The 22,759-nt window shown below is 41.4% G+C and overlaps 1 protein-coding gene across 4 annotated transcripts in view; it reads left to right on the top strand.

Annotated features, from left to right (window-relative positions):
- KIF5C (kinesin family member 5C) overlaps nucleotides 1-22,759 on the top strand; it is a 155,381-nt gene that overhangs the window by 74,491 nt on the left and 58,131 nt on the right. For all 4 annotated transcript variants that reach the window (XM_069457879.1, XM_069457712.1, XM_069457798.1 and 1 more), the window contains exons 5-11: nucleotides 2,107-2,155; nucleotides 2,436-2,491; nucleotides 3,593-3,680; nucleotides 7,627-7,751; nucleotides 10,705-10,809; nucleotides 11,171-11,319; nucleotides 22,252-22,400. In XM_069457879.1, the coding sequence (XP_069313980.1) occupies nucleotides 2,107-2,155; nucleotides 2,436-2,491; nucleotides 3,593-3,680; nucleotides 7,627-7,751; nucleotides 10,705-10,809; nucleotides 11,171-11,319; nucleotides 22,252-22,400 (721 nt within the window). The remainder of the gene's footprint in view (nucleotides 1-2,106; nucleotides 2,156-2,435; nucleotides 2,492-3,592; nucleotides 3,681-7,626; nucleotides 7,752-10,704; nucleotides 10,810-11,170; nucleotides 11,320-22,251; nucleotides 22,401-22,759) is intronic.

Below are 22,759 nucleotides of genomic sequence, written 5' to 3'. Positions count from 1 at the left end.
ACCAATTACTGCCCTCCAAATAGGGTCTTGTGTTAGAATCTTATTAAGATAAAAACAGCCCTAGTATGAAGTGGGGGGAGGAAAGGAACAACACTTTCTGAGTCTCTAGGGCTGGATTTTACAATCCAGATTCCTGTTTTGCATTTGTAGTTATGCTTACTTGTTTCATAAATAATAATTGTAAGTGTGAAGTCAGCTGCTGACTATTAATACTTTATATTTTGAACTGAGTAGTGACAGGCTAAATCAAGAAAAACAAAGCTGATTAAGGCAACGTCAAAATCTGCTCCTTAAAATGTGTCCCACAGACTCAATTTAAACATTTCTGAACATCTTATTTTTTAATGCCAAGCATGCCTACTTACTTTTCTTCTGCCTGGTCTCACAAAATATCTGAAATGACGAAATAACAAAATCACCGCCCACCCCCAAGTACACACACCAAAAGCAGAAATTAATAAATCAGAATTCTGTTTCTTCTTATATTAAATGTGAATAGGATTCTAATTGCCAGATTTGCCAACATCTAGTTTGTGACCGCTTTTTAGATGTAATTAATTTTCTCTGTATTCTATCAAAATAAGGCTATATGTTTAAAATCGCAAAGATAACAGAAAAGTCTTAATGAAAATCAGACAATTCTGATATAAATAGAATGGGCCGAACCAGGGTTGAGTTGGCTGCAGGAAGGGCTGGGTTAGAGATGTCTAGGGTTGGAGGCCAAACAGACCCATAAAGATTCAGGCAACAAGGAGTGTGTGGCATGAGAGATTATAGAGAGCTGTTTAAGTCACTTGAACGTCACATAGGCATGTCCATGGTAGATGGGGCTCAGTGACAGGGGCGTTGGAAAGATGTTCAAGTAGGCAGATATTGTTAGGGAAACAGGCAACCAAGAAAGGATGCCCAGCTGTAGATTCCAGGGTTCAAAGCCAGAACCCGAAATCTCAGAGTGGCTGGGAAGTCAGTTGGTTATATAGACTGAGGCACACAAAGGAAAATGAAGCAGGGCTGAGTAGTGGTGGGTTAGGGAGTCCTCGCTTCCCTAGTTAGAGGTAGGACTGGTCAAGAGCTGGGATGTATGGCTCAGGTTTCACTTGTGTGGTCACATCCCCGCTTTACAATTTCACAGCTCTTTTCCTTTTTGCCCAGTCTCTTGTTTAGATGTCAAAACCACGTATGAACATAGGGGAGAGCAAAGTTTCTTTGGGAGGCAGAAGGCAGATGTAAACAGAGTGCAGAATCCTGGAGGGAATTTTTGACATCATAAAACCTAATGGCTTCATGTTACAGATGGGAAAATTGAGGCTTGGGGTCTTGGTTATGTATGAATTGACTCCCCAAGACCACATATTTAGTCAAAGCAGGTCTCAGACACCAGCCGGTGTAAGAATGCCTGGGGAATTTAGAAGCAGATTTCTAGGTCCTGTTCTCTGAGGTTCTGATTCAGCAGGACTGTAGTAGGATTCAGGGCTCTGCAGTTCAAACAGATCCTGTGGGTGGTGTTGAGGAAGGTGGTGCTGGGACTGGGGCCTGAGAATAATTAACTAGAAGGCCTCCTTTTCCTCTCTCAGTCTGATCATCTTTCAGTAAGTCACATTTTGTTCAAATCCTTCCTGGACTCCCCAGAGGTGGCCACCATCGCCAGCTCTTGCAGTTACCTTTCTGAGCTCCTCCAGCTCCAAGCACACTGTCCTTGCCTGTCCCTGCTAACCTCTAGTGAATGTTTGGACTAACTGCCCTCCACCCCCACGGCTGACAGTATCATACAATAATGAGAGACCTACTGGTTTTTGAAAATTACTTGCAGAGGATATTTTCTATTCTGGCTGTTGTCACATGTAGAAGTTTGCTTGGGCTTATCTAAGGTGAGACCTAGGGTCCTTCTGTAAGTGGCTGTCTGGCATACGATGAAAATAATACCTGAATCAAGACCACAGGAGAGCTAACTGGAGCTGTGTACCCCAAAATTCTGAATCTTCACTTTGCACCTCCTCCTCTTACTCTTCTTAGACATGCATGACAGAGGCTTTTGTAAGTCTAATGATAATATTTTTGAAATACCCTGTGGCATTTCTATTCCAAACTCAATTTGTTTTTAACCAGGTTTCCTATTTTGAGATCTACTTGGACAAAATAAGGGACTTACTCGATGGTGAGTAACCTGAATGCTTGTCCTTTATTTGTTCTGTAACAAATAAAAGTCCAGGGAGGTTGAAATGATTTATAGCACTTCTGTTTAAGGAATTAATGAAAATGTATAGAGATATTCTATTGCCTTCAGGCTACATGTTCATTCTCAGCAAAGGCTGAAACTTGCGTATTGCAAAGAGATTAGATTTGCCTATCTTCTGTAACAATTTCTATTTTTCCTCCAATATAGGGTCTTTAACTTTTCTTTTCTTCTTTGTGTGTCGTCATTGTCATCTCTGTAGTATCCAAGACCAATCTGGCTGTTCATGAAGATAAAAACAGAGTCCCGTATGTAAAGGTATGAGGAAGACTTGATTGGTGATGCAATTGAATTCTCTTCAGTCACTGTCATCATAATTGTTATATAAGATGCCCAGAATATTGTCTGTTAAGGGCATTTAGATATTTAATCATGGGAGGTGGGGTGGGAAAAGAAAAATAAAATAAAATAAAAAATAAAAAAAGAATAGATATTTAATCATGCTCCTTATATTTAATATTCATCTGGTTAAAAAATTGACATTTAATTTCTTCAGTTTTTTCTTTATATAAATTATTATTTAAATATTATTATTTAATATTATTCACATTTAAAGAGGCTTCAGTATTAAGCGTGATAGTTTATACTTTGCAGTTAGAGGAAGCCCATTACAGCATTATGCCTGGAACTTCAAAGTGCCTAGTGGCAGTAGCTAAAATGGTAGATAAATAAACAGGGAAGGCAAAGCAAAACTTCATCTATTTCTTCTCTCGTTGATTTTCTTTTTTTTTTTCAAATAAACTTTTTTATATTGGAGTAATTTTAGATTTACAGAACAGTTGCAAAGAGAATACAGAGAGTTCCTCAGCTTTCTCTAATGTGAGCATCTTACAGAAGCACAATGCCTTTGTCACAACTCAGAAATCAATAGTGGTACAATACTATTAACTAACCACAGACTTCATTCAGATTTCACCAATTTTTCCACTAATGTTCTTTTTTCTGTTCCAAGATCCAACATAATATATTGCATTTAGTTAGGAGTCTTTTGATAAACAATGGTTCTTCATTTTAATAGTTAAATTTACCTACATTTTCTTTTTATAGACAATGTTTTCTGTGTTTACTCTCATTGATTTTATCTCTTTAAAGTGTTGCTGTTGATTATGAATATGTACTCAAAAACCTAGGAACGGTTGGCATTTCTTTTTTGTTTTATTCCTGGATTTCCTAAGGCTTGCACAGTCTTCTCTTTAATGTAGAATTCAAGCCATAGGCAAGGAGGAAAAGTGGTTGGCTCAACATTGCAGCCTTTCTATTTATCTGCACTTCTAGAAGAGAAACGGGAAAATGTTTAGGTCTTTCAAAATGTTGCTTTTCAGTTCTTTTAATGATGAGCCTGAACTGATTCTCTTCCAGGGCTGTACCGAGCGGTTTGTGTCAAGCCCCGAGGAGGTCATGGACGTGATAGATGAAGGCAAAGCAAACCGACACGTGGCTGTAACAAGTAAGCATGGTGGTGGGGTCTCCTCCCCTGGAACTTAGGATACGAGTGTCTGCCTACAGACCAGGAGGGGGAATGAGGAACAGATGAGAGAATGCATGGGAAGGTGCCTGGGGAGCAGCGCCCACATTCAGGCTCCAGGCTACGTGCAGCACGAGTGTGTCTAGGCAGGTCCTGGGAAAAGGCGCCTTCTGCTGTCCACAGTACTCTGAGGTCTCAGAAATGTTGGGTGAGACTCCCTGGACCCTGATAATAGCCTAAGCCTGTACATTAGGGAAAACAACCAGCCAACCAAAGGAAGGAAAAAAGTTAGCTTCTAAGTTTATTTTATTTCAACCATGTTCTTGTTCAGGTTAAAAAAATCCAAACCAACAAATTCTACATGGCAGTCATACATGTGGGAAGAAACCATGTTTGGTTTCTGCCCTCTGTAAAAGAGGAAAAGAAAGGCAAGGAGGAAGTCAGAAGCGGAACTGGGAGCTTTAGGACAAACGCTTCGACGTGGTGTCAGTAGCAGATGTGTGCAGATAGCTCGCGCACACCGCTGTTCCCGCTCAGCGTGTGCATCTTGGGGAAGCAGCGCATGTGGGATTCCAGCAGCAGAGGGTCCGTGAAAAGATTGGGGTTGCCTTTCTTACTCAGAGGGATGTTGAGAGTGAGTTCATGTGAAGCAGTGAGAACTAAGAGTTTCTTGCTTAGGGGAGAAGAAAAAGTCTGGAGAGAATGTGTGGACTGTGCAATGCTACGTTCCTATGTTCAAGGTGCTGACATTGAGAAAGAGGGCCAGCTTATTCTGTTGGACCACCCGGGATTGAGAAGCTCTGGAGAGGTGGATTTTGACCTCCCATAAGAACTCTCTAACCCTTAGAGCTGCCCCAAGGGAAGCAGTGAGTTCACTGTCATGTTGTGGAGGAGATTCTAGCATTGGTCGGTCGACAGATCTAGCTAGGCTCTTTATGTCTCTTCCACCTGAGTTCTGTGATTCTGTGATCCAGAGCTGTAATTCTCAGCCTTTTCTCTACCCCAGCAACGTATCAGATGATATTCATATATGTGGCGAATTTCGTAGGTGAGCCTGGACTTCTGTGTACGGTATAGGTCAAACTCCTTTCTTTCCAGCTTACCACACACACACACACATATGTGAAAGGATATGAGGCTCACATTTTTATGGTAGTAGCATTTCTTATTTATAAAGAAGTTATTCACTCTGTTTCTTAAGCTATTTTTAGTCAAAACTTATTCATGGCATATTTGGCAACCCATTTTGTCCCCTTGGTTTAAACTGCTGGTCTAGAACATTGTTACTATTCTTATCATTCTGGTAAGGTTTTATGTTATGGTTGTTATTGTTGTGAAATATACATAACATAAAGTTTACCATATTTGCCATTTTTAACTGTACAGTTCTGTGACCTTAAGAACATTCACACTGTGCATAATATCACCACCATCTCCAGAACTTTTCTGTCTTCCCCAACTGAAACTTTGTACCTATTAAACACTAACTCTCCATTCTTTTCCCCCAACCACCACTCTACTTTCTGTTTGTATGAATTTGACTACTTTAGGTACCCTGTGTAAGTGGAATCATGTTTGTCCTTTTGTAACTTGCTTATTTCACTTAGCATAATGTCCTTAAGTTTCATCCATATTGTAGCATGTGTCCTTTCTTTTTAAGGCCAACTAATATTCCATTGTGTGTGGGTGTATACACACACACACACACACACACTGCATTTTGTTTATTCCTTTGTCTATCATGGACACTTGGGTTGCTTCCACTGTTTGGCTATTGTGAATAATGCTACTGTGAACATAGGTGTACAAATGTCTGTTTGAGTACTTGATTTTAATTCTTTTGGGTATATTTGCAGAAGTGGAATTGCTGGATCATTTGATGATGATTGTACTTTCAATTTTTTGAGGAACCACAATAGTGTTTTCCACAGTAGCTGCACCATGTCCATTCCCAACAGCGCACAAGGGGTTTGATTTCTCCACATCCTTGCTGACTTGTTATTTTATTTAATTTTATTTGTTTTTTGATAATAGCCATCCTAATGGGTGTGAAGTGCTCTCATTGTGGTTTTGATTTGCATTTCCCTAATGATTAGTGATGTTGAGCATCTTTTCATGTGCTTATAGGCCATTTCATGTACCTTCTCTGAGAAATGTCTATTCAGGTTCTTTACCCATTTTTTAATCAGGTTGTTGGGTTTTTCTTGGTGCCAATTAATAGGAGTTCTCTATATATTCTGGATATCAATCCCTTGACAGATATATGATTTGCATATATTTTCTCCTCTTCCATTGGCTGCCTTTTCACTCCATGGGTAATGTATTTTGATGCAGAAAGATTTTTAATTTTGATGAAGTATCTATTTTTTCTTTTGTTGCCTGTGTTTTTGTTGTCATATCCCAAAAAATATCACTGCCAAATCCAATGTCATAAAGCTTTTTCCCTGTGTTTTCTTCTAAGAGTTTTATAGTTTTAGCTTTTAAGCTTAGGTCTTTAATCCTTTCTGAGTTAATGTTTGCATATGGTCTGAGGTAAAGGTCCAACTTCTTTATTTTTACATGTAGCTATCCAGTTTTCCCGACACTGTTTGCTGAAAAGACTATTCTTTCCCCACTGAATGGTCTTGATACTCTTATTGAAAATTATTTCATCATATATGTGAGGGTTTATTTCTGGGCCTCCTATTCAATTGGTTTAAATATCTGTCTTATACCAATACCACACTATTTTGATTACTGTAGCTTTATAGTAACTTTTGAAATCAGTAAACATGAAACCTTCAACTTTGTTCCTATTTTTCAAGATTGTTTTGGCTATTTGGGATTCCTTGAGATTCCATATGAACTTCAGGATGGATTTTTTCTGTTTCTGCACAAAACGTCATTGAAATTTGATAAGATTTCATGGAATTTGTAGATTGCTTTGAGTAGTATTGATATCTTAACAATATTAAGTCTTCCAATCCATTTATTTGTGTCTAATATCTTTTAACAACATTTTGTAGTTTTCAGTTTACAAGTCTTTCACTTTCTTGGCTAAGTTTACACCCTAACTATTTTGTTCTTTATGTCATTATTGTAAATGAAGTTATTTTCTTAATTTCCTTTTGGGTTGTTCATTGTTATAATAGTATATAGAAATGTAACTGATTTTTACATGTTGATTTTCTATCTTGCAGTTTTGCTGAATTCATTTATTAGTTTTAACAGTTTTTTTTTTTTTAAATGGAATCTTTAGGGCTTTTTATGTATAATCTGGTAAGACGGTATTGAGAAATAATTGCTGCCATGGGTTGAATGAGACAGTTACTGGGGTCTCTGTCTGCCTGGTGGACAAAGACCAGGGCTCGAAAGGATTTTTATTTCTAGTACCCCATCCTAATGAAGCATATTTAATCTTTGAGACCTTCTCTGCAGTTAGCATGGGTTATAGAAGAAGTGTATCCCTTAATCCTTTCTTAAGAAAGTGTTAATCCTTCCTTAAGAAAGCTTATGATATTACTGATAAGGTAAGGCTTACACACATGGCTAAGACTGAGTACATCATATACTAATCATGATGATAAAGTCTGAAGAATTTGAAGGGAGGCAGGGAGAAAGCTGTGAGTTCTTCAAGGAGAGAGTCAGGTTGGAGTAGGATTTTGGAGGATGGGGGTTCAGGCAGAGTTAGAGAATCTGTTATCTTAAACTGTTGACTAAGATTTTTAGATTAATTTCTTTACTACTTGAAGACATTTAAAATCTTTTATTTCTAGAATGAACATTGTTTTTAAGAAGAAACAGTGGTCTTGGATAATTTTTAAAATTGGCTGGACTTACTTCAAAGAAATCCATCTATTAAGCATGATTTGCTGTCCTTTTCGGATGAGAGGTTTGCTACCCAAATCTACATGTTCTTTGTAGAGCAGTAAACTATTTTCCTTTTCAGACATGAATGAACACAGCTCTAGAAGTCACAGTATCTTCCTGATTAATATTAAACAAGAGAATGTAGAGACTGAAAAAAAACTCAGTGGGAAGCTTTATTTGGTTGATTTGGCTGGGAGCGAAAAGGTAATTGGTTCTTTATTTGTATTATCTATAATTTTCTCCTGTTACTTGCTTCAAAGTGCAATGGTATAATTTTTATGCCTTTCTGTTCCCTAGTTTTAAAGAGCTTTTAAGGTTTCTCATGTTGTGCCAAGGTGTTATTAAATTTAACCTTTCTTCCCTGCTTCCTCTGCCAGTGCTGAAGTCCCCTATTCGTGTCACAGGCAGGTGCTTTGAATGCTAACTCTGGTTTATCCCTGATAGGCCCTGAAGATGGTGTTAGGCAAGTGTCAGTCTGACTTAGCCTGGCAAAGGCAGCTGCACAAATGTGGGAGGGACATGAACTTCTGAGAAAAGGGAAAATCCCCTTGTATCAGACCCAAATAGGCCGGGAAAGAGCTCTGCCATTGGAGTGTGGCAGTCCTGCCCCTGCAGGTTTATTTTACTGATAGAACATCTGGAACCCGGGGCTCTCCCTGCATTCCTTGGTTCTCCCAGCCCAGCCGTAGGCATGGACTGACTGGCTCATGTAAGTGGCCTTGGTGTCTTCAGGCTGTGAGGTCTTTTAGCTAGAAGCCCTGACCCTTCTCTGGTTTTATCATGACTCTCTTTGGGCATCTGAACCCTGTCCCATGTCCTTGCAGGCACTGGCTGGGGCCATATTCCAGAACAAATAGGCTTCCCAGAACCTCCAGCCTGCCCCTACCGGCCTCACTTCCCTAGCACCAGTGGAGGATCCTGCTGCCACACCCCACACCCCTTGCTCTGTGATGTCGCCCCAGGCACTGAAGCCCCTTGGGCAGCATCACAGAGCAAGTCCATGTGCACAATGCCCTCTGGCTTCCATCATCACTGACCTCATGCAGATTGTCCCCATCAGGGCCAGCCTTGATGCTCGGTCAACTCCCTAACTGTGTAATTGGTCCCCACTCACTGCACCGTACCACTGAGTTCCCGCACACCAAGTTATGGCCACTTACATCAGTGTAAGTAATGGTTACTTGGATTGTCCTGTCGCGTGCATTTGTGAAACCATGAGCAGAAAGTCATCTGGGCTGGACGAGGTGGCTCACGCCTGTAATCCTAGCACCCTGGGAGGCCGAGGCGGGTGGATCACTCAAGGTCAGGAGTTCGAGACCAGCCTGAGCAAGAGCGAGACCCCGTCTCTACTAAAAAATAGAAAGAAATTATATGGACAACTAAAAATATATATAGAAAAAATTAGCTGGGCATGGTGGCGCATGCCTGTAGTCCCAGCTACTCGGGAGGCTGAGGCAGAAGGATCGCTTGAGCCCAGGAGTTTGAGGTTGCCGTGAGCTAGGCTGACGCCATGGCACTCACTCTAGCCTGGGCAACAAAGTGAGACTCTGTCTCAAAAAAAAAAAAAAAAAAAAAAAAAAAAGAAAATCATCTGGATATTTCTGGTTTGGAATCTAAAATTTTATTGATGTGGGCTTGTAACTTTAGTTAAACACTCAACAGAATGGAAATAACAGAGCAGTGTTGTTTAGTTCTAGAGTGACCGTTAACGGCCAAGCATTGGCCTTATGCTGTGCCACGCACAGTCAGTGCAGAGAGTCCGCGTGGCCCCTTCACTCTTGCCAAGCACAGAGATGAGTATTTGGAGCCTGAATAAACTCGAATACTGCTTAATGCTGGGGTGAAGGCTTGTCTTTGCACAGTGTTGGTGGTTATTGCTAATAATATATATGGGGTGTTTAAAATTGTGTCCTTCATATAGTTTCTTTTGTTCACATCTGCTTTCCTTTGCCCTAGATGTGTCCACATGAATGTATCAGTGTAATCTTATAGAAGAACTCTGGGCTTTGGTTCTCATCTCCCCTAAATGACATTCTTCCCTTAGGCTCACAATCTGACATCTCTGAGGCTCAGTTTCCTTGTCAGTAAAAGGAAGGTGATAGATAGTACCTGCCTCGTATATTGCATGGAGTTAAGATGCTCAAATATGAAAGCATCTTTAAAAAAGCACCATATGTATAGACTGTTACTATTTGCAGCCCATTGGCTTCCTGGTTTCTCTATCTGTAAGTACGGGTACCGCACACACAATTCCGAGAGATAAACATCTATCCTATTTGAACAAACCTCCTCCTGGATGCACATTCATCTCTGTCGTCAGGAGTTTCTCCTTTATATGTGACTGAAATCTATCTTTGCACGATTTAAAATTATTTCCTCCCTTTCCTTTCTTCAGACAGCAGCTGCTTACCCCGCATCGTTTGTCCAGCCAGCAGAGACATGAATCACGTTGAGTCCCCTTTTTTCCTAGCATCTGTAAACTGCCCTCTACAAGAGCCAATGCTGTAAATTTGAAATTACCAGTAATAACACAGCAGAGGAGGAACCATGCATGGTCCCTCTGGCTGCAGAGAAACAAAGACAAATTTACTTTTCATGTCTCTCCAAATTTTTTGCTTTTTGGAGATTGTTTTTTTTTTCCCTCGGTATAGGAATAAATAGGGAAGGAATGGAGTCTGGTTCACCAACCCCACCACCTTCAGTCCTTTGCCTGAACTTGGAGCTCATGACATACATTTTCCCAGCACGCCCATCCACTGTGGCTCAGAACAGCATTTTCTCCTAAGGCTTCCCTTTGGGCTCCCTCTGGCGTGGAGACTGTGGCTCAGTCTCCCAGGTCCTGAGCCTGCCCACAGTGACAGCACTTCTGGAGCCTGGTTCCCCTGCATGAATGTCGCCTGGGGAAGCATCTGCAGCTCCAGCACTGGAAGCATTTTAACCATTCCACTAAAACCTAATTGAGAGGAAAATGATAGCAGGAGAGAACAAATCCCCAGCCTCATGCATGAGGGACGTTTTTATCAATGTGGTTCTTATCTACTTTTAGTTTTCCTTGCTTTCCAGGAGGCTCTCCCCCTTTGCCTTGTGTGAATTTGAATTTTCTACCTGCTGCCTCTGCTGTCCTGTGCAGCTCACTGCTTTCTCTTCTCTCTGGTAGGTCAGCAAAACTGGTGCCGAGGGAGCTGTTCTCGACGAAGCTAAAAATATCAATAAGTCTTTGTCTGCTCTTGGAAATGTGATCTCTGCCTTGGCAGAAGGGACAGTAAGTGATCCTGCCTCCATCTATTAAATCATATTATGAGAAGCTGCCTTTAGGGTCCTCATGGTCCCTTTGCTACACACCTCAGAGGTTGGTTTGTTTTCTGTTTGGAAAAGGACAGAGGGATCCCTGGCATTGGATGCCTGCTTGCTGGGAGATCTGGTCCATTAAGAAGCGTGAATGGTGATGCTAATTTCCTATGACCCAGGTTGCAGAATGGGTATTCTAAACTTTGGCAAGATCCAAAGACCTGGCCACAAATTCATGTTTCTAAGTCTCCGTGTCTCTGTCCCTGACTTGCTCGCCTCTGTGTTTTTACTTTGAATGGGCTGTCCAAACCAATACATTTTCTTTTCCTAAATAGAAAACACACGTGCCATACCGGGACAGCAAGATGACTCGGATTCTCCAGGACTCTCTGGGTGGGAACTGCAGAACCACAATTGTCATTTGCTGTTCTCCTTCTGTCTTCAATGAGGCTGAGACCAAGTCCACGCTGATGTTTGGACAGAGGTGTGTGTGGTCTCTCGGGACCTGTGCTCTGTGCTATGTCTTAGGTCTTAAGAGTGAGTGGCAAGGGGTTGGTGTCAGAGTAATAAAGTGAGGGTCGAGCAACCTGTTACTAAATTGCCTCTAGCAGGTGATCTGTGAGGCATCATTTATTAAGGCCAAAGGAATAATTAGATTTTAAAATAGTGGACAAGAATATGCCAAAGATATGATGTTTAAAAAAACAAAACAAAACAGAACAAAATACTCAAACTTATTGCAGAGGCAATTGTTAATGCAATGGAGTATTGCTTTGATTCTTCATGGAATTGAAGTACAACTTTTAGGTTCGTATGATTTCAAGTGTATAAATCTCAAGATTGATCACTACCTTTAACTCTAATATTTGGGATCCATTGGAAAGGTGCTGATTAAACAACCTGAAACTTGGGTGAATGTAGTGAATAGGCAGAAAAGGGGGAAGGAATCCGTACTAGCCCTGGGGGTAGGAGACACGGAATGTACGTTGAGGAAAAGGGCAGATGACAGCCATCTTCTTACCTTCCAGAACTCCCAAACGAGACTTCTAGATCCCCGAGAAGTGTTCATAGGTGGGCAGCAGGGACAAAGCAATAATCCTAAAGCACCCTTTCCACGTGTGGGTTGGCTCACACCTTCCTTTCCTTTCTTGCCATTTTCTTTTTCAACCTGCCCCCTCCCACTGCTCAAGGCCTGACTCCTTTCTGTCTTGTTCCTCAGTTCCAGCATCTAAGCTCCATCCTCTCAGCCACGGGCACCTCAGTGTTAGTTCCCAGAGTGCCTGGGGTGCTGTGGATTTGGGTGACCTGAGCATCTTCAGTATTCAACAGGCTGAGCTTGGAGCTGAGACTGGAAGATGTGGATTCTGTTGCCACCATTCCATTCAATTCTGAATAATCATGTGGGCTTTAGACAAGTCACCAGTTCTCGGTGGGCTTTAGCTGCCTCATTTGTAAATGGGGGCACAGGGCGCTCCCCAGCTTTCCTCCTGGGAGTGTGTGTTGTGTGGTTATGACTGAGACATAGTTTAAGATGCCTGGAGAAAGGACAGATGGGGGTGGGCATTCTGTATGGGAGACTGTTATGGCTTGTTTAAACTGCATTAAGCCCCAGTCATTTCCTGAGCCCTCAACAGAACATAGAATTATGCAGTTGTGGCACCTGTGGGATGTCTAAATAAATAATAATTACACTGAAATGTTGTAGAACTAATAAATCTTTTAAACTGAATTTGGGTCCTTTACTTCCTCCCAAATCATTTCCTTGATTAGCCAAATGCTCAGGTCAATGGGGTTGCGGTAGGATAATGCCTACTTTTCTCAAGGATCCCAGGATACCTATAAACCAGCGTCTGCTTACAGGGGACAAGAATGTATCCTGCCCAGTGTCTTAAACTTAAGCTTTAACAATTTCCTCTGAAAACATGTTTGAGCAAACCGACTCCAAATGCACTTATAAAGGAAATATCTCTTTAAGAAAAAGTCCTCACCTGCAAAGCAGACATATTCTGGATCTTTGCAAGCCAGAGTCACTCTGGGGCATTGGGTTATCTGTCTCAAGGTTGCTGTTGTTAGGGGGTGTTTGCAGCTGCCTACAGGAAGTATTTTAGGTGCCAGTTCAAATGATTATTTTCTTCCTTTGATCTTAGTCTATCAGCAGCATCATCATTATCACTAACACTTTTTTTAGTGCTTACTGTATGTCATGCATGTCGGAATCCTCCTAGCAGTTCTAGCAGGTAGGCACTATCTCACCTTTGTATGGAGGATGAGACTGAGACTTAGGCTCAAAGCCATTGGGTACCATACCCGAGACCATACATCCAGCAAATGACTAAACATGTAGGATGTCATAGGATGCAGACCGTGTGTTTGACCCACAGCCTCAGGAACCTTTGTGAGTAACCTGCAGTGGCTGAGCACAGCCTCTGGGGCAGTAAACCCAAAGTCAGAACTAAGTTCTGGCACTGACCCAGTCTCTCCTTTATTTCTCTCTGGGCCTCAGTCTTCTTGCCTATAGAAAGAGAGAGAATGCTGCTTTCAAGAATTGTTGGGAGGATTATATGAGTTGCTTCGGTTTTTACTAAGCACAGGGCTGGCATGTAGTGGGCTATCCGTGATTGTAAGTTCCGCTTTTCCTCTGTCTTAAACAGCCTGGCAGCACTGAGGCCTGGGGAGGTCACAGCAGTGGATGAGACTTGACAGACTATACTGCACTGTAGGGGACAGCACTGCAGTGTAAGGGACAGGACTGAATGAAGTAGAATTAGAGTTACGTTTTTTGAATGAACGAACAAAGGAATATTGCTGATAATTTGGGCTTCCAGGAAATAGAAAGTAATGTCAGTTATGTATTCAGATGAAATAGGTTGGTCTGCGTTCTGTTATCAGTCATCTAGATTCTGAGCTTCGTAACGGCAGGGAGTGAGTTTACCATTGGCATCAGTTTCCCACCAAGCACTCAGCACAACTAGTTCACAATAGGTGGTCAGTCGGTAAGAGTTTACCAAATGAATGAACAGATGAACCTAAAGCTTATTGTGTAGGATTCCTTGGAGCATTAGTGCAGTTGCTGAACTGCGACACCATGATGCCCACAAGTTTGGTTGGGTTTGGATCTGGTTTGCTTTCCAGTCTATAACTGGAAAAGTGTGAGGTTTTGTTCCTTTCCCTCTGTCCTGGAGTTAGTTACTGGATTCTTCAAGGACACTGAGCTACTGTATGGGGCCATTACCTGCTGTATTGTTAAATATACTCATTGAACCCAATTACACAGCAGACACGAGTCTGAACACCGGATTAGACATGGTATGTGATAGCTAATGAGATTAAGCACTTTGAACTCAGAAAAGACTGCCGGGCACGTCCCAAAGTCAGTGTAACGAGTGTTCATTATATTCTTATTGCGGGAGTGGCCAAACCTTAGGGCAGCAAAAGATTCCTCAGTTATTCCTATGAGGTTCTCTCAAGGACATGAAGAAAGCACATGTTTGTTGCTAGGCTTGACTGTATTGATGCTCTGAATAAAACAATAGTGTGGACTTTGAAGCAGCAAGTCTGCGGATGCCTGAGGGGGCCCTACCCAGAGTCCTGGTAGTGCTCTTCAGGATTCTAGATTAGGTACTGCAATTTAAAGGGAAAAATTCACCATGTCTGTTTCTTAGTTTCCCTGATAAATTCTGGCTCTTTTCTTCAATCAGCCTTGTCCCTTTTAGTCCCCTGAATGCCCAATATTGTGCTAGCAAAGAAGTAAAAGCCATCATCTGTGCTCTCAATAAGCTTTTAATCTAGTTTAGGAGGCAGCACTTGAATTCTTAGACAGTAGAGTCAAAAAGCTGGGCTCAAACCAGAGGACTTTCTTTGAGTTTTTTTTTCCTTCTGGTTTCCAGCATTCTTTTTGTCTTTAATTACTCATCCAAAGTACTTGTACAGCACCATTTGAAAAAGATATTTACAAGTTTTATTAGTGTGAACTCAAATCACCCAATTATCTTGGAAGCCTATGTAGTGTACCTTGATTTGGGGTGTAATGAAGGGAAAAGGAGCCCCAAAGGGGCAGACCAGTGCGGTTAGGAAGGCCTGACTCAGCACGTCTTTGGCACCAACAGTTTTGATTGATCCAGCATGAATAATTCAAAGGCTGTATTTTTATGTTGAATGTGGAAGGAGAATTGATATCTTAGGGAAAGTAATATTCTTTCTTCTTTTCCGAATGCGCCCTTTTTTTAAAGAAAATCAAGCCATCATTTTAATTGTGCCATTTGCCTGTTTAGTGGCAGCTGGACTCGGCAGAGACAGAACAGTGCGTGTGCAAAATTCACATCACCAGGCCACGAGCACAGGCTACCTGCAGTGGAAGAGTGAACACTTTGGCCAAGGCAGACACTTGGCTTCACTTTTGACGTAAAACCAAAAAGGACTTAAATCATCCCTGTTGGAGGGCCTTACTTTTGTCTCTTGGAGGGAAAGACTCTATGGCTGACATAAGTTTAACCAGATGCCAACTCCTCATTCATGTCATTTCTGAATGTTTCACAGGAGACTAGAGCTTTTAAAAGACAGAAAATTTTAATTTCTCCTTCCCTACCTCCCTCATTCATAAGCAGGGAAATGGCCTCACCAGGACCTGGGAAGGCGCTTTGGAGCAGTGGTGTTTCCAGAAGGAGGTTCAGGTGTTTTATATGGGAACTAGGACTCAGAGCAGATCAGCAGATATGATGGTTGGTTTTATGTGTCAACTTGGCTGGGCCATACTGCCCAGTTATTTACTCAAACACTAATCTAGGTGTTGCTGTGAAGGTACTTTGTAGATGTGTTTAGCATCTATAATCAGTTGACTTTAAGTAAAGCAGATTACCCTCCGTAATGAGGGTGGGCCTCATCCACTCAGTTGAAGGCCTCAATAGCAAAAGCAGAGGCTTCCCAAAGAAGAAATTCTGCCTCAAGACTGTAACATCAACTCCTGCCCGAGCTTCCAGCCTGCTGGCCTGCCCTGTGGCTTTTAGACTTGCCACCCCCACAATCACATGAGTCAATTTCTTTAAATAAATAAATCAGACTAAGATATACCTTATATATGTAATAGGAGCTTGTTTATACAATGGGATATATAATATATTATCTCTGTCTCTATCCACGTATCTCTCCACGTATCTATCCACGTATCTCTCCACGTATCTCTCTCTCTCTCTTTACCTTTCTCCTGTTGGTTCTGTTTCTCTGGAGAACCCCGACTGTTAGAGGAGGATGGTGGATGACCTGCGCGTCCTGCCTCACAGTGGGAGAGGAGAGTCCCAGTCCCTCTCTCTCTCTCTCTGTCTCTCTCTCTCTCTCTCACACACACACACACAGACGCACACACGACTCGCAGTGCAGAATCACACCTTACAGATTTATTCTATGCACCGAAGGTGTGAGGTTGTGTAGAGCTCTTTATTCAAATGCCAGCACTATCCTGAACACCTGTGAGAGAAAGAAGGTGCTGAAACAAGAGGTAGGAAGTTACCAGGAATATCTTTCTGGTTCTTCCAGGGAGGCCGCAGTCATTAGAAAAAACCCTACCATAGGTGATGCTCGTATCATTTAGAGCTGACCATGGTGGGGAAGTTTGAGTGCAGGAGACCACTGAGGAAATCCGTGGGGAGGGATCCATCAGATTGCAGAGTGACCTGAACCAGTGTTTCTAGGGCTTCTCCCCATTCAGGGAGGGCTTTGTTCAAGTGCTGGATTATGAAGATGCCTTCAGAGTGTCACCAGGTATGCGTGTTTATCTCGGTGGTGAAAATAGACACCCTCAGCAGTCTTAGAAGCCTGGGCATGTGATTCTGAACATGGAAACTGCAAAGTCAGAGACAGGAGGACTGAGCGGTGCAGGAAAGGAAATAGCAGAATGCTTGAGAATGGGGAGGTACTTGCCCTCCTTTCATGCTTCAGCAGATGTTTGAGAGAATCTTTTCTGACTTACCTGTCTCTGTATTGATATCTATGTGAAAGATACACTGTGGCCTCTGCTCTTTGTCCACTGGGCTTAATCTGCCTTTTCCAAGGAGGGTTAGCATGCATTAGCTTTGAGGTCTTTTAAAAACCTTTGTCCTAGTTTCCTCCCTGTAGGGGAGAAGAGATTTTATGTCTGGGGAAAGCCTAGATCATGCATTATTTAAATGGTACTCAACTCCCTGAAATAAGCCAAAGCAAAGAAAATCTGCAAAAGAGATACTCCGATAATGGCACTGTCACAATTTGGCTCATTTTTGCTAAGCAGGTCTTGTTGTTAGGTTATAAATTTAAAATTGAATTAAGGTTGTCTTTGGTTAGAATTTTGCTCAGTTCCTGCTATAGTTATAACTTGTGGAATAAGCATTTATATCTTGATACATGTTGGGTGCTGTGGTTGAAAAACCTAAGGGTTTTTAGAATTGAAGACCCAAGACACTTGTGTGTTGCTTTGTGAATGGTCAGGCTACTTTGGATTAATTAAATGATATCACAGTTAGTTTGACCTTTAAAGGTGACGAGTGAGCTGTAAGTCAGTGGCTAGAATAGGCTCCTGTGGGTTATTGGCTTGTTTTTGTATATCAAAGAGGTAATGCTCCAGAACTATAGGGCTGGATGGCATCACAATGGCTCTATAGCTCCAACCCTATAGTTCTGAGACATCGTCTCTTTGCTATAGAAAGAGCACTTCGTAATTTCTGCTATCTTGTTGATTTTATGTCTCCCTGAAAGCTGCCTGAAATTCTTTTGGAAACAAGGCTGAGCAGTAAAGGCACGTGTGTGGGCATGTGCACAAGCCCCCAGATCATGTCCATAGGCAGCCTCGTGCCTGGGCTCTGTGTTGAATCACTGTGTCTGAGAGTCTGGGTATGACGCTGCTTAGTGTGATCACAGCCGGCAAGTATGTGGCAAGTACCAAAAATAAAAGAGCCAAGAATGTGAAGGCCTTTTGACGTGCTCTAAAGTGGACAAGACAAGAACCAAAACAAAAGAGCACTGCTCTGATGGCAACTGGCTAAATATTAACAAAGGAGGAAAGTGAATTTTTTTTTCTTTTTTTTTCTTTGCCTGAAATCACTTAGATAAAATTAAGGAAAACTTTTTAATGTCAAAATTAAATAGAAGCTAGTGACCATTAGACTCCTTTATTCTCTACATTTGCCGAAGTTCATGGTAAAAAGAAAAATAGATTATAGATATTCTACATCCTTTTCCTCTTGGTCTCCTAGGGGAGTTAGGTACTGAAACCCTCTTTATTCCACTTTGCAAGATTGTTTTCAACATCCTAGGTAGGAGAAGATTTGTTCTATTAACAACAACAACAACAACAACAAACCTCTGGGCACAGAAATTTAACATTAGTAACTCTAGTTTATTGCATGATCTGGAAATTCTTATTAATATATCTGACTTGATTTCTTTCTAAATCAGTTTATTTTTCTTAACTCATTTTTATTGAACACAACATACATATAGTCAAATGCATAAGCTTAAGGGTACAACTCATAAATTTTTACAAAGGTATATATACATGTCACCACCATCCAGCATGTTAAAAGCCTCTCTCTTCACCCCCTCAGTTAGTACCCAGCTCTCAAGAGTAAATGTCATCTTAATTTCCATCAATGTAGATTAGTATCTCCTGTATTTGAATTTTATGTAAATGAAATCACATAGTCCTATTTTGCACCTGGCTTCTTTTAGGCAACACTGTGTCAGTGGATATAGTTGTGGTTTATTTTTCATAGTTACATAGTATTCTATTGTGTGAATATAGTTTGTATTTGTATCCATTCTGCTGTTGATGGATATTTGGATTGTTTTCATTTTGAGGCTGCTACAGATAAAGTTCCTATGACTTGGTTATCACTTTGACTTTAGGTGAACATATGTTCTCATTTCTGTTGAGTAGAAGTGAAATTGCTAGGTCATAGGGAATGAGATATTCGTCTTTAGTAGCTACTACGAAACATTTTCCCAAAATGATAGTAATAATTCACTCTTTCTGGTAGCAGTTGAGTATCATGGTCACTGCTTATCCTAAAAAACAGTTGGCATTATTATCAGTTTTAAAATCTTTAGCCATTCTGTTGGGTATGTAAATGTATCTCATTGTAGTTTTAATTTGCATTTCCCTGGTGGCTAGTGATGTTAAACACCATTTGGGGAAGGGGGGTTATATTGGCACTTTTTTTATGAAGTGCCTGTTCAAGTCTCCCCAGTTTTGTTCTTTTTTCATTGCTTTATAGGAGTTATTCTGAGTAAGTCTTTTGTCAGGTACATGTATTTCATATATCTTCTTCCACTTTATGACTTGCCCTTTAGCTCTCTTAATTGTGGCTTTTAATCAAGAGAGGTTTTTAATGTTAATGAAGTCAAATTTAGCTTTTCTTTTATGTCCTACTGAAGAAATCTTTGCCTACCCCCAAAGTCTTCAAGATACTCTCCTGTATTTTCTCTAGAAGCTTTGTTGTTTTACCTTTCACATTTATGTCTATGCTCTGTCTGGAACAGATTTTTTTATATGGTATTGATGGGGAGGGGACAAATTTCCCCTCTCCCCTAGCACTGTAATATTGAAAGGATTGTCCTTCCCATTGTTCGGTTATGGGCACCTTTGTAATAAACTAGATAACTGTATATTTGAGTATCTGTTTCTGGACAATCCATTCTGTTTCTATTCTAAAGTTTCTGACTATTTAATCAGTTTTAATTACTGTGGTTTTATAAGTATTGATATTTAATCCTTTAAGTTTGGCCTTCAAAATTGTCCTTTTTCATTTCTATTATAAATTTTAGAATCAGCTTCCCAATTTCTGTATATACACACAAACCTTCTAAAATTTGGTTTTTTATTGGGGGAGGGGTTATTTTAAATCTATAGAAAAATTTTAAGAGAATTAACATCTTTCCCTTTCAATGTTGGCTGATTTCTTCATATTCTATGTTTAATGGATGTAAATGCCTCTCTGCTACATTTGGGGGTGAATGAAGTCTAGGGCTCCAGCATGAGACATGGTTTCTTAGTGTTGTTGGAGTTCCGGATGGGAGTTAGGTTGCATATCTTTGTGTATTACTCCCGGGATCTTCTCTGAGCATCTCTGTCCTGCTCTGTGCTCTGGGAGGGTGACAGGGTTAGACTACTGCAGTGGGCTCCCTTGCCTCTGCCTTCCAGTTACGTTCAACCAGTGGGGAAGGAACATGGGCAGGTGATCAGGAGAGAAGAGAGTGAGGTCCAGGTATTTATTTTCTGGCTCTCTCCCTGTAGGGTCATTTTGGGTTGACTGTGTCCCTGGACCAAAGGCTGTTACAGTTCCCGCCAGGCAATCTCTTCCTTCTAGCTCTCTCCCTCGGGGGGGCCCCTTTGGCCTATGGGGGTAATGGCTCCCCCCATCACTAATGTGGGTGCCACATTATCCCTTATTATTCCCCATCACCTTTTCATACTTTTGTTAAACTCTATCCAAATTATGCAATTTGAGCAGGTCATCTGTTTCCTGCCAGGAGCTTGATTACTACAAAAGTGGAAGAAAAAGAATTTTCTGGGCAGCTTTTAAAAGAACTTTGAGAATGAGGACCAGTTTCAGCAGTGGTGATACCCTTGTGGAGTCTGCTCACAAAATATGCCTCTGGCTAAACCTGCCTGAGTATAGCATAGAGACTCTGTCTTTCTCTTTCTGGTATCATTTGGAATTATCAAGGGACTCTTTATGGTTTAAAAAGTAAGATTATAACCTCAAAGTATATCCTTAAATGTCCACAAGCATTTTAGCCATGAGTTATTTTTCACTTTCTGACTATTAAGTTGATAAAGGATGCTGTGGTGTTTGTGCTGGTATCTTGAGAAACATCCATAGCACCACCTGAGGATGTCAGAAGGAGAGGTGAGAGTGTCAAACTGGAATAGACTTTAGTAATAAAACTGCTGCTATTTGAAAAATTAGAGTTAATGCACTTCTGGGGACAGCAGCCCCAAGCTACAGTGAACTCGAGAGAATTATAGTAATTTTTAAGTGGAGACTTTCATTGAAGTTGTTTAACTCGTCTTTTGACAGTTGGGTTATTTAGTTGTCTGCTTTAGGAATTAATTTTTGGAATGACATCTGTAACACTGGTGAGGACTGCTGAATTTCTCGCACTGAAATAGAAATCATGTCCGGAATGTCATTTGATGACAACAGTAATTAACCTGAATCACAAATCAGATTGTGCTGACAGTATAAGAACTGTCTGAAGTTTGAAATGAGAAAGTCATTCTTCTGAAAGTGCTTGCTAAAAAAATGAGCAAGTCAATAGCAAATAAAACAGGATATCACATATTTTCAAGTGAGGTTTTACCTCTTAAAAAATAAGGAATAAGTGGAATTCTGCCATGATCAGTTTACTTTTTAATTGGACAAGGTTGCTTATGTGTTATTTCTGTGCATGTGGAGTGAATCGTGTCTTTTGTTTTCAGTATCGTCTAGTGCAGCTGCTGATTTGCTCTCACCAGTTGCTCCTTTGAGTTACTGTCCAACTACCATCCATGTGGCATCATGACCCCCCTAGCTAAGATCACACCATCTCTTATTCTAGAAGTGGCAAAGTGCTGGCCATTATACATGTTTGTTTATCCCACACGTTATTTTAAAACATTTTTTAAAACTGGGAGATATAAATTTTTAAAATCTCCATCTCTGACTTTTCTTGAAAAATGGGATGACCTGAGAACAGTGGGCCCTCCACTCCTGCATGGTGACAATGGGCTGGGAAGGGGGTGTGTGCTCAGCAGAGAACCATGGTGTCACCTGGCCAGCCTCACTCGGTTATGTGCCACACCTGGCCTATGAGGCATGTGCTGATGTGTGTTCAACACATCAGGGATGGTTCTAGGTACCAAATGTGAGGAGGAGGAATAATTGATTACATTATAATCTGTCTGTGTACATCATTGGTATAAGAAACCCCAAGCTCCAAGAGTCCAGAGACCTTGTCCATTTGTCTCAGTATGTCCCCAGTGTTTCATAAATGTGTACTGAACTGAAAGGAACCTCTTCTTAGGAAGGGGAATCTGGTGGGGTGTGCAGGATGCTTAGAGGAGGGTGCCGAATGTCTGAAAAAGGCTGTAACCATAAGGAGGGCTGAGAATATACACTAATATGGTGGCAAAGGGGATAGAGAAAGAGGTGACCCTGAGAGAGAATCTGAATCATTGGATTTAGGGACTGATGGGATATAAAGGAAGAAAGAAAAGGAAAAGTTTGTAACCTCAAAGGGTAACGTTGCCATCCGGCCAGCTAGGAGGGTGGCCGGTGAAAGTCGCCGGATCCCTTCTACTTCCCCAGCCCCAACTTTTTGGTATGAGAGGAATCTGAGGCCTATGTGTATTGGTTCAGTAATGCTAATAGCTACGCTCAGAACTTTCCCCTTCTGTTTTTAATCCCAGAGCTAAGACCATCAAGAATACAGTCTCTGTGAACCTGGAACTGACGGCAGAAGAATGGAAAAAGAAATATGAAAAAGAGAAAGAGAAAAACAAGACGTTGAAGAATGTTATCCAGCATCTGGAGATGGAGCTGAACAGGTGGAGGAATGGTAAGGAAGAATGGAGAGGAAGAACGAGGTGGGAGTGTGTGCTTTCTTTTTCCTGTGACCTCGCACCCTGGAAGACACTTGGGAACGTGAGGACGATGGCGGAGCTTGGTCCTGCCGAGCAGCCACCTGTGTGAACAGACAGGTGGCTTCTTATTCCCCGGCACAGGCCCTGCCCCCAGCAGGGGCCAGCACACAGCGTGAGGGTGGGCAAGTGACTGTTTGCAAGGTGGCCTTAATCTGTTTCCGGTGCGGTGCCCTCCATGCATTCCTGCCATTCACTCCGTAGCACTGTTTGAGGTTTACAGGACAGGGCCTGAGACTTTGTGGCTCACATGGCTTTTGATTAAATGAAAAATGTC

The sequence above is a fragment of the Eulemur rufifrons genome, chromosome 1 (genome assembly GCF_041146395.1).
Source record: "Eulemur rufifrons isolate Redbay chromosome 1, OSU_ERuf_1, whole genome shotgun sequence".
Classification (NCBI taxonomy): domain Eukaryota; kingdom Metazoa; phylum Chordata; class Mammalia; order Primates; family Lemuridae; genus Eulemur; species Eulemur rufifrons.
This window is presented reverse-complemented; position numbering and strand designations above follow the sequence as displayed.